The 16,494-nt window shown below is 38.0% G+C and overlaps 1 protein-coding gene across 1 annotated transcript in view; it reads left to right on the top strand.

The window, feature by feature from the left end:
• Positions 1-16,494, top strand: part of UVRAG (UV radiation resistance associated) — a 324,547-nt gene that overhangs the window by 24,678 nt on the left and 283,375 nt on the right. The window contains exons 2-3 of the mRNA XM_065881900.1: positions 929-1,046; positions 12,251-12,285. Coding sequence (XP_065737972.1) covers positions 929-1,046; positions 12,251-12,285 — 153 coding nt within the window. The remainder of the gene's footprint in view (positions 1-928; positions 1,047-12,250; positions 12,286-16,494) is intronic.

Raw genomic sequence — 16,494 nt, 5'->3', positions numbered from 1 at the left:
CTGACTGCACATGTAATTAAAGATGGACTTAGCAAAGTGGGCTTTCAGCCTGAAGGGAGAACTTTAAGCATATTTAAAACTGAGCCCATGGTTTCTATTTTTAAGTCTCTGAAAATAATGATCTGACACAGGGAACTAGCTTTTGAGAATGAATCTGTTGTGCTTAGACTCCAGCATTGCCAACTTTTTCTCTTTTTGATATGAGATGATTTGGCTATGCCTTAAGTTATCTTATATTTTTGTTGATTTCTACTGTTGCTTATGGAGCTTTGCCTTTCCAACACTTGTGACTCCAAGTAATTCATGCATCCTAGTTAGAGAAATTGTTGGGAAGGAGGCCTGATTAGGAAATAGGGGCCGGTTAACTGCTGGTCAAGTGAGAATTTAAGCTGGCAACAGTTGGGTTACTGGCTGGATGGAGTGAACAGTGAGTTATTGCTTTTATTTTTTGGCTTTGGCTTCTTTTCCTGGTTGTAATAGATGATCTGGCGTCAGACTGAGCTAGCAACAGAGGTGTAAGTGTGTAATAATGGCTGATTTTCTATTGGTATGAGGTGGACTTTGCATGTCTACAAGCATCCTTCCGAAGGGAAAAAAGCAAATTACTATTATACTTAGTTTATGTTCCAGGAAACACTAACGCTATTCTACAGGTATATAGCATTGATATAACATTTATGCTTTTCAAGAATGTTTCGTATCTGTTATTTCATGCTCCCAACAACCTTGTAAATGATATAGGGCAGGAATAGTTCCTATTTGACAGAAGAGATGCTGAGGCATAAATAAGAGACTGGGTTAAGGTTGCTGGCTCAACAAATAAACGACTGGGACAACTTACTATATTTTATGTTTGAATTGTAACTTTCAGAAAGGTTTATAGGAGGAAAAAGCTGAATACTCCTCTTTTTCTGTGATTATTTTTCAGCGACGTCTTAGACATCTTCGGAACATCGCTGCCCGGAACATTGTTAATAGGAATGGCCATCAACTCCTAGATACCTACTTCACACTTCACTTGTGTAACACTGAAAAGGTATATAAAGGTAAGGGAATCTGGACTTGCCACCCACAGATCGTTGCATCTCATTTTTATTCTTTTGTAACACAAATGATTCTCAGTGCCTCTTGCTAGTATTGCTTATTAGAAAGCTAAGTTGTCATGCTGTCTGAAAATATTTCATGAGCAGTTGTTATACATATTGAAGAAACATGTCTTTTGGATAGTTCTTTCAGATAACTGAGACTTACATTGATAAATTTATCATTCCTTTATGAACGTTGACGTTTAATATCTGTATTCCAGTAGCTGTCATTTAAAATAGGCTGTTTGATGGGACTTCCCTGGTGGCGCAGTGGATAAGACTCCGTGTTCCCAATGCAGGGGGCCCGGGTTTGATCCCTGATCAGGGAACTAGATCCCACGTGCATGCCACAACTAAGAGTTCGCATGCCACAACCAAGGAGCTGGCAAGCCACAACTAAGACCTTGCTCAACCAAAAAATAAATAAAATAACTAAAACTTAAAAAATTTTTTTTAAATTTATTAAAAAAAGGTTATTTGAGGGACTTCCCTGGCTGTCCAGTAGTTAAGACTTTGCCTTCCAATGCAGGGGGTGTGGGTTTGATCGCTGGTGGGGGAGCTAAGATCCCACATGCTTCGCGGCCAAAAAACCAAAACATAAAATGGAAACAATATTGTACCAAATTCAATAAAGACTTTGTAAATGGTCCACATCAAAAAAATCTTAAAAAAAAAAAAATAAAATAGATTATTTGAGTCCAGTATCCAGCACTAATTTGCTTTTCTTTAAAATATAATTGATTCCTTTAGTATTATGGTAAAATTTGGACCTAGTTCATATCTTCTCATATCTGTACTACTTTGTGTATATGGGGTCATTTTTAGAAGAATGGCATGGTTTCTTTGAATTCAGTTCCACATTGAAATGTGGATTCTTCCATAAGTGATAATTCTAAGAGTACATCAGATATTTTAGTCAAAATCACGAGCATCTTTTGAATACATATTGGATGAAAGGCACTTTGATATAATCAGTTGACCTGTGTTGGATGCTGTAAGAGAGGAAGCATGGTATAAGGACAGGAATATTGGATTAGGATTGAAACTACATTGATACTAGTGCTAGCTGTTTCAGCTAGTATATAAGTGTATACTAGCTGTATACTATACACTAAAATAGCTATATGCTAGCTATGTGTTTTCTGGACAGAGATCATGGCTTTTTTAGCCTCACTTTTCCCATTTGTGAAGTGGAGATAATGAGGTCTTAAGAAGTCAGGCAAGACAGATTTTTATGAGGATCAACTGAGATAAGGTGATAACACTTGGTAACATGTGAGTAAAGGTATATTTATATTAATAAAAGGTGGCATTATTTTAATTTTTTTTCTTTTTTTTTTTGGCCGCGCTGCACGGCATGTGGGATCTTAATTCCCCAATCAGGGATCGAACCCGTGCCCCCTGCATTAGAAGCACGGAGTCTTAACCACTGGATCGCCAGGGAAGTCCCAGGTGGCGTTATTTTAAAAAGAGGTACTAAGGACTTATTTGAATTCTATCCTGTGGCAAAGATGAAAAATTCAAATGACATTTTATGTTTTTGGTTTTAATTACTTTTAAAAATTGTTATTAAAGCAGTAGTTGTTTAACAACCTTTTTCTTTTTTTAATTTCAATACCAGTATATGCTAATTTAAAAATTTAATCAGACATTATATAGAGTAGAACCCCCCTTCATATACAAATGGCATTAAAGTAATTTCGAAGTGTAAAAAAAAAGGACTCTAAATTCCGCCATTTTTACATAGTTTTATTTCATTCTTAACTTTTGATTCTAACCACTGCATATTTTTAAAACAATAGTATTAATCTGAACGAGTAACACTAGCTACTATATCAAATACCACAAGTCACTCAGTGACTTGACAGAATAAATTTCTTAAACACTAAGTTCAATGTACGTGTTCTTTTTTCCAATAATAATTATAAGTATTTATTAAGAAGTAAGGAAATTTAGACTTAAATCTAAAGTCTCCCAGTTCTTGAGCAGCAAACGATAGCTAGAAAGCAGGCTTTTCACAAGTATAATCAATTCTTTAATTTATTTGCTTTTCAGTTTTCACTGGAAGGCATAATGTGGTTTGCAGAAGCAGACATTTATTTATTTATTTATTTATTAGCATTTAAACATATTATCTAATTTATTATCTAATTTATTTTTTAACATTTTTATTGGAGTATAATTGCTTTACAATGTTTTGTTAGTTTCTGCTGTATAACAAAGCGAATCAGCTATGTGTATACATATATCCCCATATCTCTTCCCTCTTGCATCTCCCTCCCACCCTCCCTATCCCACCCCTCTAGGTGGTCGGTCACAAAGCACAGAGCTGATGTCCTGTGCTACACGGCTGCTTCCCACTAGCTATCTGTTTTAATGTAGGTGTTCTTTATCAGATATTGGCTTGGCAGCTGTCTTCTAAGTGGTGACTCAGGTATCCAGGCTCCTTCTATTTTGGAATGATGCTTCTGGTATGGCAAGAGCAAGGAATTATTTGAGGGAGATTTTTTTTTTTTTTTTTTTTGCGGTACGCGGGCCTCTCACTGTTGTGGCCTCTCCCGTTGTGGAGCACAGGCTCCGGACACGCAGGCTTAGCGGCCATGGCTCACGGGCCCAGCTGCTCCATGGCACGTGGGATCTTCCCAGACCGGGGCACGAACCTGTGTCCCCTGCATCGGCAGGCCGGCTCTCAACCACTGTGCCACCAGGGAAGCCCGAGGGAGATTTTTTTAATGGAAATGGTCCACATGAATTCCACGACATTCCATTAGCTGTATATCAGTTGCATCATCCTTTTTAGATGAACAGGGGACTGAGAAATGTTGTCTTCCTATGTGTCCAGAAGAAAAATGAAAGTTTGGTCACTATTTGTCCGAAGGGTGTAAGCATTTTTGCAGATCTTAATGCGTTTGGTCTGCTGCTCACTAATTGGTTTTATCACTAGTAATACATGACAGTGCCAGAGTACTTCACATTTTTGATAGGTTTCTGTATAATTAGTTCTTGGTTATTATCTTGGTTAGAACTTCTGTGTCCTTGCTCCATTGTTATCTCTGATAATAGTTACTAATATTGAACTTGGTGCATTTAAGGTATTTGGTAAATGATAGCAATTATTATTGCAATTGTAATGTTAACAAGCATAATCGTAGTTTCCAAAAAGAGTAGTCATGGGACTGGTTGATGACCATGATGTTGAAAACTTGTCTAAGAGGGGACTTCCCTGGTGGTCCAGTGGGTGAGACTCCATTCTCCCAATGCAGGGGGCCCGGGTTTGATCCCTGGTTGGGGAACTAGATCCTGCATGCATGCTGCAATTAAGAAGTCCGCATGCCCCAACAAAGATCCCGCATGCCACAACTAAGACCCTGTGCAGCCAAAATAAATAAATAAAAATATAAAAAAAGGGAAAAAAACTTGTCTAAGAGATACGATGAAAGCAAAGTGATTTTTTTTTGTTCCTGTTTTTTTCTTTTTGTCTTCTTCTCTAGCTCTGTTTATTTCTTGAGCTTAGAAGTTATTAAGGACTGTTTCTTGAAGTTATTTCAATAAAATGGTTGTTAACACAGGGAATAGTTGGTTTCAGACCACAGGGAAGTCCCGTGTCTAGTAGTGGTATTGAGTCTGTCACTAACCGGCAAGCCCTTTGGCTAGGGCATTTAGTTCCTCTTGCGTGCCGTTAGCTAATTTATCTCTAAAATGAGAGGACTGATGAGTTCTGAGACTTCTTACTACTCCAAAATGTCATGGTTGAATGAAGTCTATTATGTCTTCTTTTTGGGCCCACATGTTATGCTCTATGACTTTTAACTACCATAGGAGGAGCCAGGAAGCTCTTTACTTAGTAAACTAATTAATACCACCTTATGTTCTTGGACCTGTGATGATAAACATGAATATTCATTGCATGCTCATTGTGTGGCCCTTGGTGTAGGATGACCACGATGGAAGGCCTCTGGGCTTTTCTTACAAAGCCACCTGTACCACCTGTCTAGTGCCATCATTTCTCAGTTTCAAAAGAAGGTTTTTTTTTTTAATTAGAAGAATATCTGAAATGCTGATTTCTAAGTTATTCTTTTATTTCAGCTGAATTCACAGGAGAGCATAAGAAGTTACGTGTGAGTTTTTTTGATTTTTGACATTTTTTTAATGCTCTTAGGAGATGGTCTATTTTTCAGGTAGTTCAAATCGAACACCATTTATTACATTCCCAGAGAACAAAGCCTTGTGTTAATGGATGAGGAGCTGTGTTCTAGTCCTGGTTCCCTCTTAAACTTGGAAGTTGTGTAAAATCAAGTTTGTTCTTCAGCCACAGTTATTTTCTCACCCATGAAATGTGAGCGCCTGTCCTTTCCTGGAATACCAACCAGTTATTTTGAATACATTAGAAGACAACCTCTATATAATCCAATTTGGTGATCTCATGAATGTCTCATAGTTTTAAATATCACTTTTCACCCTAACAACTCACAAATGTGTATCTTTAGCTTCAGCCTCCCCCCTGAACTCATGCTCCTGTATTCAATTGCCTACTCTACATCTCCATTTGGAGTCTGGTAGATACCTTAAACTTGATATATTCAGTACTGAGATTCTGATGTTCCAGCTCTGATCTACCTCCTGTATTCGTCCTTTTATCAGAAAATGACAACTCTGTCCTTCTGTTTCCTTGGCCAAAAACCCAGAATCATCCTGGATTGTTCTCTTTTTTATTCCACATTCCATCTTTCAGCAAATGCTTTTGGTTCTTACTACCAAATTGTATCCATAATCTTTTCCCTTCTTACTACCTCCAAACCACTATCATCTCTTGCCTGAGTTTGTTGAAGTAGACTTCTAACAGGTCTGCCTGCCCACTCACTTTTTCTAGTGTGATCTCAACCCAGATCCTATTAAAATCAAAGTGAGGTCATGTTATTCCTCCTCTCAAAACCCTGCAGTGGCTTCTCATTTCATTCAGAGTAAAAACTAAAGTTCTTTTGGTTTCCTAGGCCTTTCATGATATGGCCGTCTGAGACCTCCTTCTACTCTTCTAGCTGTCTCTGTTCCCACCCAATTGCCCTTGTTGCTGTTTCTTGAATTCATCAAGTTGACTTCAGTTTAAAGGCCTCTGCACTGGCTGTTTCTTTGGCCTGGGCACTCTTTCCTCCTGATAGCCACATGACAACTCCTCTGCCTTCTTTCAGGTCTTTAATCCAAATGTTTTCTCAGAGAAACTCTCCTTGATCACTGACTAACCCCTTTTTAAAATTGTGACTATTCTCCTCTCTGTCTTTTGTGCTTTATTTTTCTCCACAATACTCCAGATTGTCTGGCATAACTGTATGTTTAATTATTTGGCTAATGCGTGTCCTCTTCACTAGAATGTAAGCTCCATATGGGCAGAAATTTTTAGGTCAGTTTTGTTCACTGCACTATTTCCAGTACTTGGAACAATGCTTGGCACAAAGTAAGCCCCCAAATATTTTCATTTAACTTTTTGACTAGCTAATGCCATCCATGGTTCAAAATATATATGAAGGTTTATATTAAAATCTTCCTTTCACCTGTCCCATCTCCCTAGTTTTTCACCCCACCGTTGTTTATCTTTACTGAGATTCCTTATGCAAATGCAAGTAAAAATAGTACCAAATTTTATATATATATATATATATATATATATATATATATATATATATATGTATTTGTGCCTTGTATTATTTTATTTTTTTGCAGTACGTGGACCTCTCACTGTTGTGGCCTCTCCCGTTGCGGAGCACAGGCTGTGGACGTACAGGCTCAGCGGCCATGGCTCTCGGGCCCAGCCGCTCCGCGGCATGTGGGATCTTCCCGGACGGGGGCACGAACCCGTGTCCCCTGCATTAGCAGGTGGACTCTCAACCACTGCGCCACCAGGGAAGCCCTGTGCCTTGTATTTTTTACTTAATATAATTTAGATATTTTTCCGTATTATTTCGTAGAGAGCTTCTCTAATTTTCTTTTGTTTCTTTTTAGTTTTGCATTGAACAGATGTACCATAATTTATTTAACTGGCTCCTATTGGTAGACATTTAGGTTGTTCCAGGCTTTTGCTATACACACAGTACTGCAGTGAGCAATTTCATTGGTATACATTATTTTGTATGAGTGCTAGTATGGCTATAGGGTAAATTCCAAAGAGTGGAAGTACAAAGAGAATGTGTACTTAGAGTTCTGGTAGATATTGTAAAACTGCTGTTGTTGACATTCCCACTTGCTAGGTACAGGTACCCTTTTTCCCACAGCCTGACCAACAGACTGTGCAGTCAGACTTCTGAAATTTTGCCAATCTGATAGGTGAAAAATAGTTTCATAGTAGAGTTAAAGTTTGTATTTCTTCTATTATGAGTGAGTTGAGATACTAAAAAAGCATTTGTTGAATAAATGGAATGCTGTATAACAGCCAAAACATGCCATTGGAACCGTGTTCTGCAATCTCTCCTTGCTTTGTTTGTTTAGGTCTTAGCATGGATAGAGAAGCATTTGTATCTAGTAGACCCTTTCATGTAGAGCTAGTCTTGGATGATATCTTTTTGAAAATTTACATGTCTAATAGTTTTGCTCAAGTCGAATTAATAAAAATTCATAGAATTGTATTAATAAAAATTATAGCTTATAAAGCATTCACTATTTCATTTGAGCCTCATAACAGCCCTGTTATTTTCTAGGTGGCATTCTCCTTTGAAAGGTGAAGAAACTATGGCCCAGAAAAGTTAATTGACTTGTCCAGGGTCAAGCTTACACATAGTGCACTGGGGGACCGAACTATTTTTTTACTCTAAATTTTCCTAAATTTGCTATTCTGTTGTGTGCCATGCTGCTAATTTCATAGACAATAATGTATGTGTAACAGAGTGATAGACAGTGTAGGCCCACATTTAACACTTTAGAAATTACCTCAGACTCAGTGATTCCTTTCCAAACTGTATGGCTCCTCTCTCTATTTAAATTAGCAAGTCCATTTTGAGGATCTAATGGAGAAGGCAAATTGTTTAGTTTCATTTATATATACAGTTAATCAGCAAAGTTTTGGAAGAAATAATGATGCTGTTCATCTTCTTAGAGCTGGAGATACATATTTTGGGGACTGTTTAATTTAGACACTTTATAGATTAAGCTGAGGAATTCTCTCTCACAAGGAAAGAGGAATATCTTAATTTTTTTCACTGATTTTAAAAGTGTTACCTACTTGCAGCAAATTCAGACAATACAAAAGTGTATTAAATACAAAAATGTATTAAGTGAAAGTACCTTGTAATAACAAACAACACATTTTTAGCACAAAGTCTTTTTTTTTCCTAATAACATATTTGGTACATATAAATTAGAGTATATGTATGCATATTTAAAAAAACATATATACACATACATACATATGTACATTTATGTAGTCAATTTATGATTGGCATTGGTTAACCATTTGGGAAAAATTGAAAAGAATAATACTTAGGGTTGGCTAGTGTTAAGTGGGATTGTAAAGTGGTACAACATTTTTAGAGAACAATTTGGCAATATCTATCAAATTCAAACTGTATTTTTCCTTTTATCTTGCAATTTTACTTCTAAAAGTTTATCTTATAGATTCAAGTGTCTTAGGGTATATATCTTTAAAAGATTATTTATAATATTACTTGAAATATCCAAAAATTAGCAGTAACTTAAATGTTCATCAATAGAAGTTTCCTTTTAAAAACAGTTAGAATTATCCCTTCTCTTAATTAAAATAATTGTTCAAAATAGAAAAATTAGCAAACTGCCAAGCAAAAAATAAAAGTAAGCAGCCCAACCCTATCACCTAAAATAAATATTGTAAACATAATTGTAAAACTTTGGATCCTGTTGTAAATTCTCTCATAGAACCTGTTTTTTTTTCACTCATTGTGACTATCTCACCACAAAATAGAATGATTATCCTTATTATTATTAATTTTTTAAGGGAAGATAAGCATAAAGTAATGTAGATGGTATGTTTTGGAAAGAAACATTTTAACCAAGAGAGATTGCCCATAAGAATTTTATATCCAGGTCCACTTTTCCTTTACTGCTTGATGGTTCCCAAACTTCAGTCCTGTGGAGTACTTCAACAAGTTTCACTGTCTTCGAGTTTCATCTATAATGCTATATACTTAACATATTTTTTAAAGTTCATTATGTCTAAACTCATGTCTAAGCATAATCTATGAAGTTGTTGATCCAAGAAAAAATGTATTGAGTGCCTACCCTGTGCCAGGAATAGTTTTACATGCTGAGGAGACAGCAGTTACACAAAAACAAATGTTACTGCCCTTATGGAGCTTACAATTAGGGGTTGGATAGATGAGACATACATTTCAATATGTTAGAAAAAAATGAAGTTTGTTCATGTATCACCTAAAATGGTCTCATATATCAGTGGTATGTGCATCACCCTTGGAAAATATTTCCCTATAGCAACATAAGGATACAGGGTCCTTGTAGGCTCTGCATTGACAGAGCACCACGGAAGTGACTTCGGCAGGGTCAGCAGAGGGAATGTTGGAGGGTTGTTAAGAATGTCTCTCTGTTTTTGTGCCAGTACCACACTGTCATGATTACTGTAGCTTTGTAGTATAGTCTGAAGTCAGGGAGCCTGATTCCTCAGCTCCATTTTTCGTTCTCAAGATTGCTTTGGCTCTTCAGGGTCTTTTGTGTTTCCATACAAATTGTGAAATTTTTTGTTCTAATTCTGTGAAAAATGCCAGTGGTAGTTTGATAGGGATTGCATTGAATCTGTAGATTGCTTTGGGTAGTAGAGTCATTTTCACAATGTTGATTCTTCCAAACCAAGAACATGGCAATGGAACAGGATAGAAAGCCCAGAGATAAACCCATGCACATATGGTCACCTTATCTTTGATAAAGGAGGCAGGAATGTACAGTGGAGAAAGGACAGCCTCTTCAATAAGTGGTGCTTGGAAAACTGGACAGGTACATGTAAAAGTATGCGATTAGATCACTCCCTAACACTGTACACAAAAATAAACTCAAAATGGATTAAAGACCTAAATGTAAGGCCAGAAACTATCAAACTCTTAGAGGAAAACATAGGCAGAACACTCTATGACATAAATCACAGCAAGATCCTTTTTGACCCACCTCCCAGAGAAATGGAAATAAAAACAAAAATAAACAAATGGGACCTAATGAAACTTAAAAGCTTTTGCACAGCAAAGGACACCATAAACAAGACCAAAAGACCACCCTCAGAATGGGAGAAAATATTTGAAAATGAAGCAACTGACAAAGGATTAATCTCCAAAATTTATAAGCAGCTCATGCAGCTCAATAACAAAACAACAAACAGCCCAATCCAAACATGGGCAGAAGACCTAAATAGACATTTCTCCAAAGAAGATATACAGATTGCCAACAAACACATGAAAGAATGCTCAACATCATTAATCATTAGAGAAATGGAAATCAAAACTACAATGAGATATCATCTCACACCAGTCAGAATGGCCATCATCAAAAAATCTAGAAACAATAAATGCTGGAGAGGGTGTGGAGAAAAGGGAACACTCTTGCACTGCTGGTGGGAATGTGAATTGGTACAGCCACTATGGAGGTTCCTTAAAAAACTACAAATAGAACTACCATATGACCCAGCAATCCCACTACTGGGCATATACCCTGAGAAAACCAAAATTCAAAAAGAGTCATGTACCAAAATATTCATTGCAGCTCTATTTACAATAGCCAGGAGATGGAAACAACCTAAGTGTCCATCATTGGATGAATGGATAAAGAAGATGTGGCACATATATACAATGGACTATTACTCAGCCATAAAAAGAAACAAAATTGAGTTATTTGTAGTGAGGTGGATAGACCTAGAGTCTGTCATACAGAGTGAAGTAAGTCAGAAAGAGAAAGACAAATACCGTATGCTAACACATATATATGGAATTAAAAAAAAATGTCATGAAGAACCTAGGGGTAAAACAGGAATAAAGACACAGACCTACTAGAGAATGGACTTGAGGATATGGGGAGTGGGAAGGGTAAGCTGTGACAAAGCGAGAGAATGACATGGACATATATACACTACCAAACGTAAAATAGATAGCTAGTGGGAAGCAGCCACATAGCACAGGGAGATCAGCTCGGTGCTTTGTGACCACCTAGAGAGGTGGGATAGGGAGGGAGGGAGATGCAAGAGGGAAGAGATACGGGAACATACGTATATGTATAACTGATTCACTTTGTTATACAGCAGAAAGTAGCACACCATTGTAAAGCAATTATACTCCAATAAAGATGTAAAAAAAAAAAAAAAGAATGTCTGTCTGAACCTCTGATACAGTCTCTCTTTTGATTGTATCTTCAGGTTTTATAACATTTACAACGTTAATGAAGGTTTGTAGAATCATGAAAGTTTAGTGCTTAGAGGACCTTGATTATTAGTCTGATTTTCAGAATTGTCTAATGAAGAAATGGGCTCAAGGAAATGAGAAGCAGAATGTTAATGACAAGTAGAACTAGAACTTAGGTTCCCTGGTTGCTAGATGAGTGTTGTTTCCACAGTATTACAATGGATAATTATTGGAGATGTTTGAGAAAAACAGAGAGTATAGAATTGGCTGTAGACAATGGCAGTTGGTAAGGGAGAATGAACTCTGAGTTTTTAAGGGCTTACCTTAGAATCTGGGGTAAAAGGAACTAGTAAGGGAAAAATCACTAAATTAAATCTTAACAGATTTTGACCTTTCTTTACTAATGTTTTTTTCCCTTTAAAACATTTAATTTAAAACAAGAAGGTCCTACTGTGTGAAGCACAGGGAACTATATTCAATATCCTGTAATAAACCATAATGGGAAAAGAATATGAAAATTCTTTTATATACATATACATATATGTATATATATGTACAACTGAATCACTTCGCTATATACTGGAAACTAACACAACATTGTAAATCAACTATCCTTCAGTTTAAAAAAACTTTTATTTAATCATTATTTCTATTTTAATTTAAATTTTTGCAGATAAATATATGTAGAGAATAGATCCCTTGAAAATGTTTTAAGTGTTTTTACTAGAGCATATGTTAAAAAATTTGTTGGATTAAGAGTTAGTGAGCTTATTTTCTTCCATGTCACTTATTGTTCTTTTTCTTCTTTTCCAGAATTTTATAGGAGCGAAGTGATTAAGAATTCTTTGGTAAGTTGGCTTTTTGACAGGTACATATGACTAAGCCTATAACTCCTATTTTAGAAAATGCTGAGACATAAAATAAGTTGGGGCTTCCCTGGTGGCGCAGTGGTTGAGAGTCCGCCTGCCGATGCAGGGGACACGGGTTCATGCCCTGGTCTGGGAAGATCCCACATGCCGTGGAGCGGCTGCACCTGTGAGCCATGGCCTCTGAGCCTGCACGTCTGGAGCCTGTGCTCCGCAACGGGAGAGGTCACAACAGTGAGAGGCCCGCGTACTGCAAAAAAAAAAAAGAATAAAAAAAAAGTTGAAGTTCAGTTTTGGTGTTATGATAATTCTACAGTTAAATCTTCTGCTCAGTTATTGCTTAAATCTTCATTGATTTGTTCATTGTTGTATCTCTAGTGCTTAGAGCATGCCTGGCACAAAGTAGGTGCTTGATAAATATTTGCTGAGTGAAATGATATTTTTTCTGTTAAAAACTTGTGTGTTTTTTAAAAAAATCATTCTGTAATTTTGTCACTTCTATTACTATTGAGGTTTTGAAAAAATAATTAATTAATTTTATTTTTGGCTGTGTTGGGTGTTCGTTGCTGCGCACCGGCTTTCTCTAGTTGCAGTGAGCAGGGGCTACTCTTTGTTGCGGTGTGTGGGCTTCTCATCCCGGTAGCTTCTCTTTGTTTGCAGAGCACGGGCTCTAGGCACGTGGGCTTCAGTAGTTGTGGCATACGAGCTCAGTAGTTGTGGCTCGTGGGCTGTAGAGCGCAGGCTCAGTAGTTGTGGCGCACGGGCTTAGTTGCTCTGCGGCATTTGGGATCTTCCCGGACCAGGGCTTGGACCCGTGTCCCCTGCATTGGCAGGTGGATTCTTAACCACTGTGCCACCAGGGAAGTCCCCTGTCGAGATTTTTGACTGTTTGACTTACCAAACATCATAACAAATGATACCTTTGTATGTAGTTCTTAAGAATTTTATGTCTAGGGCCATTGCATAGGCTCCTTCCACTTGTTTTTTGGCGATAGCATTGCTCAGTTAGAAAGTTGGAAATGTCCTACTTTTGATAATGGGTACACTAGATATTTGCATAAGTGGCTCAGTTTATTCGGCCATGTTGATAAAAAGAAGAGATTTTTGGTACTGATAATATCCTTTTAACAGTCCAAGACCATCCTGGATTTGGCCCCTGTCCACCTTTTCAACCTCATCTGCTAACAGTTTTCCTCACTCATTGTGTTCCAGGCTTACCTCATTTTTCCAGTGCCAAACTTGTCTTGTTCATTATGCCGCAGCACCTGTTTCCCCTCTTCTTCACTTGGCTGAATACTCCTTTGAAGTCTGAGCTATGTCACTTCAGCCAGGCCTTCTATGACTATTCTATCTAAAGTAGTTCCCTTTCCACTCTTTTTTACATCACCCTGTTTTGTGTTTTTTTAGAGCATTTGTCACTGTTGGAAATTCTTGTCCATTTATCTGTTTATTATCTGTCTCCCAGCTACAAGAATGCAAGTTTCATGAGAGCAGGAACCTTGCCAGTCTTGTTCTCCTCTGAAACCTTAGCGTCTAGAATATTGCAGATGCTCAGTGAATATTTGTCAGATGAATAAATGGATATCAGTGATGTGTTATATTTACAGAATCCTTTTACGTATGTTGTCTCATTTTGATCCTTAGAACAACTTGTAAGGTAGAGGGGGTAGATCTTAAGAAACTGACATCCAGAGAGACTCAGTGATTTTTGCAGAGTCACACAACTGAGGGACCAGAACCCCAGGTCCAGACCTTCCATCTTCAGGTCTCTACTACTCTTTCCTCTTCATCAAGCTGTCTTCACCGCCCAGCTTGTGGGATCTTAGTTCCCCCACCAGGGATTGAACCTGCGCCCTCGGCAGTGAAAGTGTAGAGTCCTAACTACCGGACCACCAGGGAATTCCCTATATAGGATTTTTGGTTTCAATTTAAATCAAGAGATACATTTTAAATGTCAGACTGAGCACACTGTAGTGCAGAGATACATTTTAAATGGCAGACTGAGCACAGGTAGTGCCAACAGTGGGCCTAGCTCGAAAGAACTGATACTAAGAACAACTATTTTTAAGGTTGTGCATTTAGAGACAGTGACACCTGATGACTGCCACCTGGTGGTCAAAGAGTGTAGGACCTTATTCATTTTAACATTTCTAAAGTCAGAATTTATCTTACAGTGGAAGAAAAATGCTTGTTGGAATTGATGCTAAATTGGAATACGTTAGATGGTAATAAATATAATGGAGTAAAATAAAGCAGTATAATGGAGTATCTGGCAGGGGTGGTTGCTGAATTTCTATGGCAGTCACATAGAAGATCTCATCTGAGCAGACACCTGAAAAAAGTGAGGGAACATACTGTGTATCTAAGTGGGGAAGACTGTTTCAGGCCAAGAATCAGGAAAGTATGAAGGTAGGAGTGTACTTGAAGTTTTTAAGGAATGGCTAAGAAGTTAGTATGGCTGGAGTGGAGTGAGTGGTTTGAGATTGTGCTCAGCAAGCATGACAGAGACAGGGGTAAGGGAATTGAGGATCAGGGCAGCAGAGGAAATGACCTGGGGAGACAGCAGGTGATAGTCAAGGGGTGAGTGGCATGAGGATGAGATTATGGGAGGTAACACAAAATTGGAAGCATCTAGTGGACAGGGACCCCCAATTTACTTATTTTTCTATTTTCCAATGTCCCTAGCACAGTGAAGTCCAGTAAGTATCCAGTAAGTATCTACTGCAGTAACTGGAATAATCCACCGTTGATAGGCTGGATGGTGGAGATGTGACTCCAAATTATATGTCAGAGTCCTGATTTCTTCCCAGATATATTTAGCGTAGAACGATTAATGGTGAATGTATAATTTGACTTTTTAATCTCTGGCTTCAGCTAACCATACCCTCCAAACCATTTGTTAACTTTTGGGAACTTTTTTTTTCTTTTTTGTTTTGGTTCTGGGGGAAGTTAGATCCTTAATATTATCGAAGGGCCATTGGTTAATTTAAACTAAAGTAATTGAAGCAATAAGAATGGAAGTAACTAAATTCTCTCAATTGGATTTTGTACATACACAAAAGTAGAGGTGAATTGTGTAATGAACACACATGCACCATCTTTAACAATTATAAAGTTAGTTATTAGTTTTGTTTTGTTTTGTTTTTACAAGAAAGGAGTTTTTACTTTTATTAGAAAATTAAAAATCTCGTGGTGGGAGGAAGAAGAGTGATAGCTAGTTCGTATGTGTTTTGAAATATCTCTGTATGTGTGTTTCTTTAATAAACAATTAACTATTCACTTGTGATTCAGGTAGTTTATTGGATGCATTGTATTTGTTGTTTCTCATCCTGATAGCAATGCTGCAAGGTAGGAGATATTCCTGTTTTATAGTTAAGGAAAGCAGGGTTCAGAGAGGTTGAGGAATTTACTCTAGGTCGCAAAGCTGGTGGTGACTGGTAGAACCGATGTTCGAGAGCTCGAGAGCTCTGCTCTTTCACAGCACTGTGCAGCCTCCATTACATCAGTGATGGGCCTTATAAGTGAATAAACAGAGTTCTAGAGCAGCGGTCCCCAACCTTTTTGGCACCAGAGACCAGTTTCTTGGACGATAGTTTTTCCACGGACTGGGCGGTGGGGGTGGGGGTGGAGGGGTGGAGGGATGGTGTTGGGATGGTTCAAGCGCATTACCTTTATTGTGCACCTTATTTCTATTATTATTACATTGTAATATATAATGAAATAATTATACAAGTCACAATAATGCAGAATCAGTGGGAGCCCTAAGCTTGTCTTCCTGCAACTAGATGGTCCCATCCGGGGGTGATGGGAGACAGTGACACCCGAATGTTGCTTATGTGTGTTGCTTATGTCCAGTCTACTCCATAAGATGCAGCTTAATTGTCATTTGCCACTCACCGACAGGGTTTTGATATGAGTCTGCAGGCAGTTGGTTTATCATGGTCTCTGTGCAGTCAGTCCTCTCTGCTAATGATAATCTGTATCTGCAGCCGCTCCCCAGCGCTAGCATCACCGCCTCAGCTCCACCTCAGATCATCAGGCATTAGATTCTCATAAGGAGCGCGTAGCCTAGGTCCCTCGCATGCGCAGTTCACAGTAGGGTTTGCGTTTCCATGAGGATCTAATGCCGCTGCTGATCTGACAGGAGGCGGGGCTCAGGCAGTAGTGCGAGCGATGGGGAGCGGCTGTAAA

This window comes from Phocoena phocoena, chromosome 8 (assembly GCF_963924675.1).
Source record: "Phocoena phocoena chromosome 8, mPhoPho1.1, whole genome shotgun sequence".
Classification (NCBI taxonomy): Eukaryota; Metazoa; Chordata; class Mammalia; order Artiodactyla; family Phocoenidae; genus Phocoena; species Phocoena phocoena.
The sequence above is the reverse complement of the archived record's forward strand: the minus strand, read 5'-3'. Positions and strand labels throughout refer to the sequence as shown.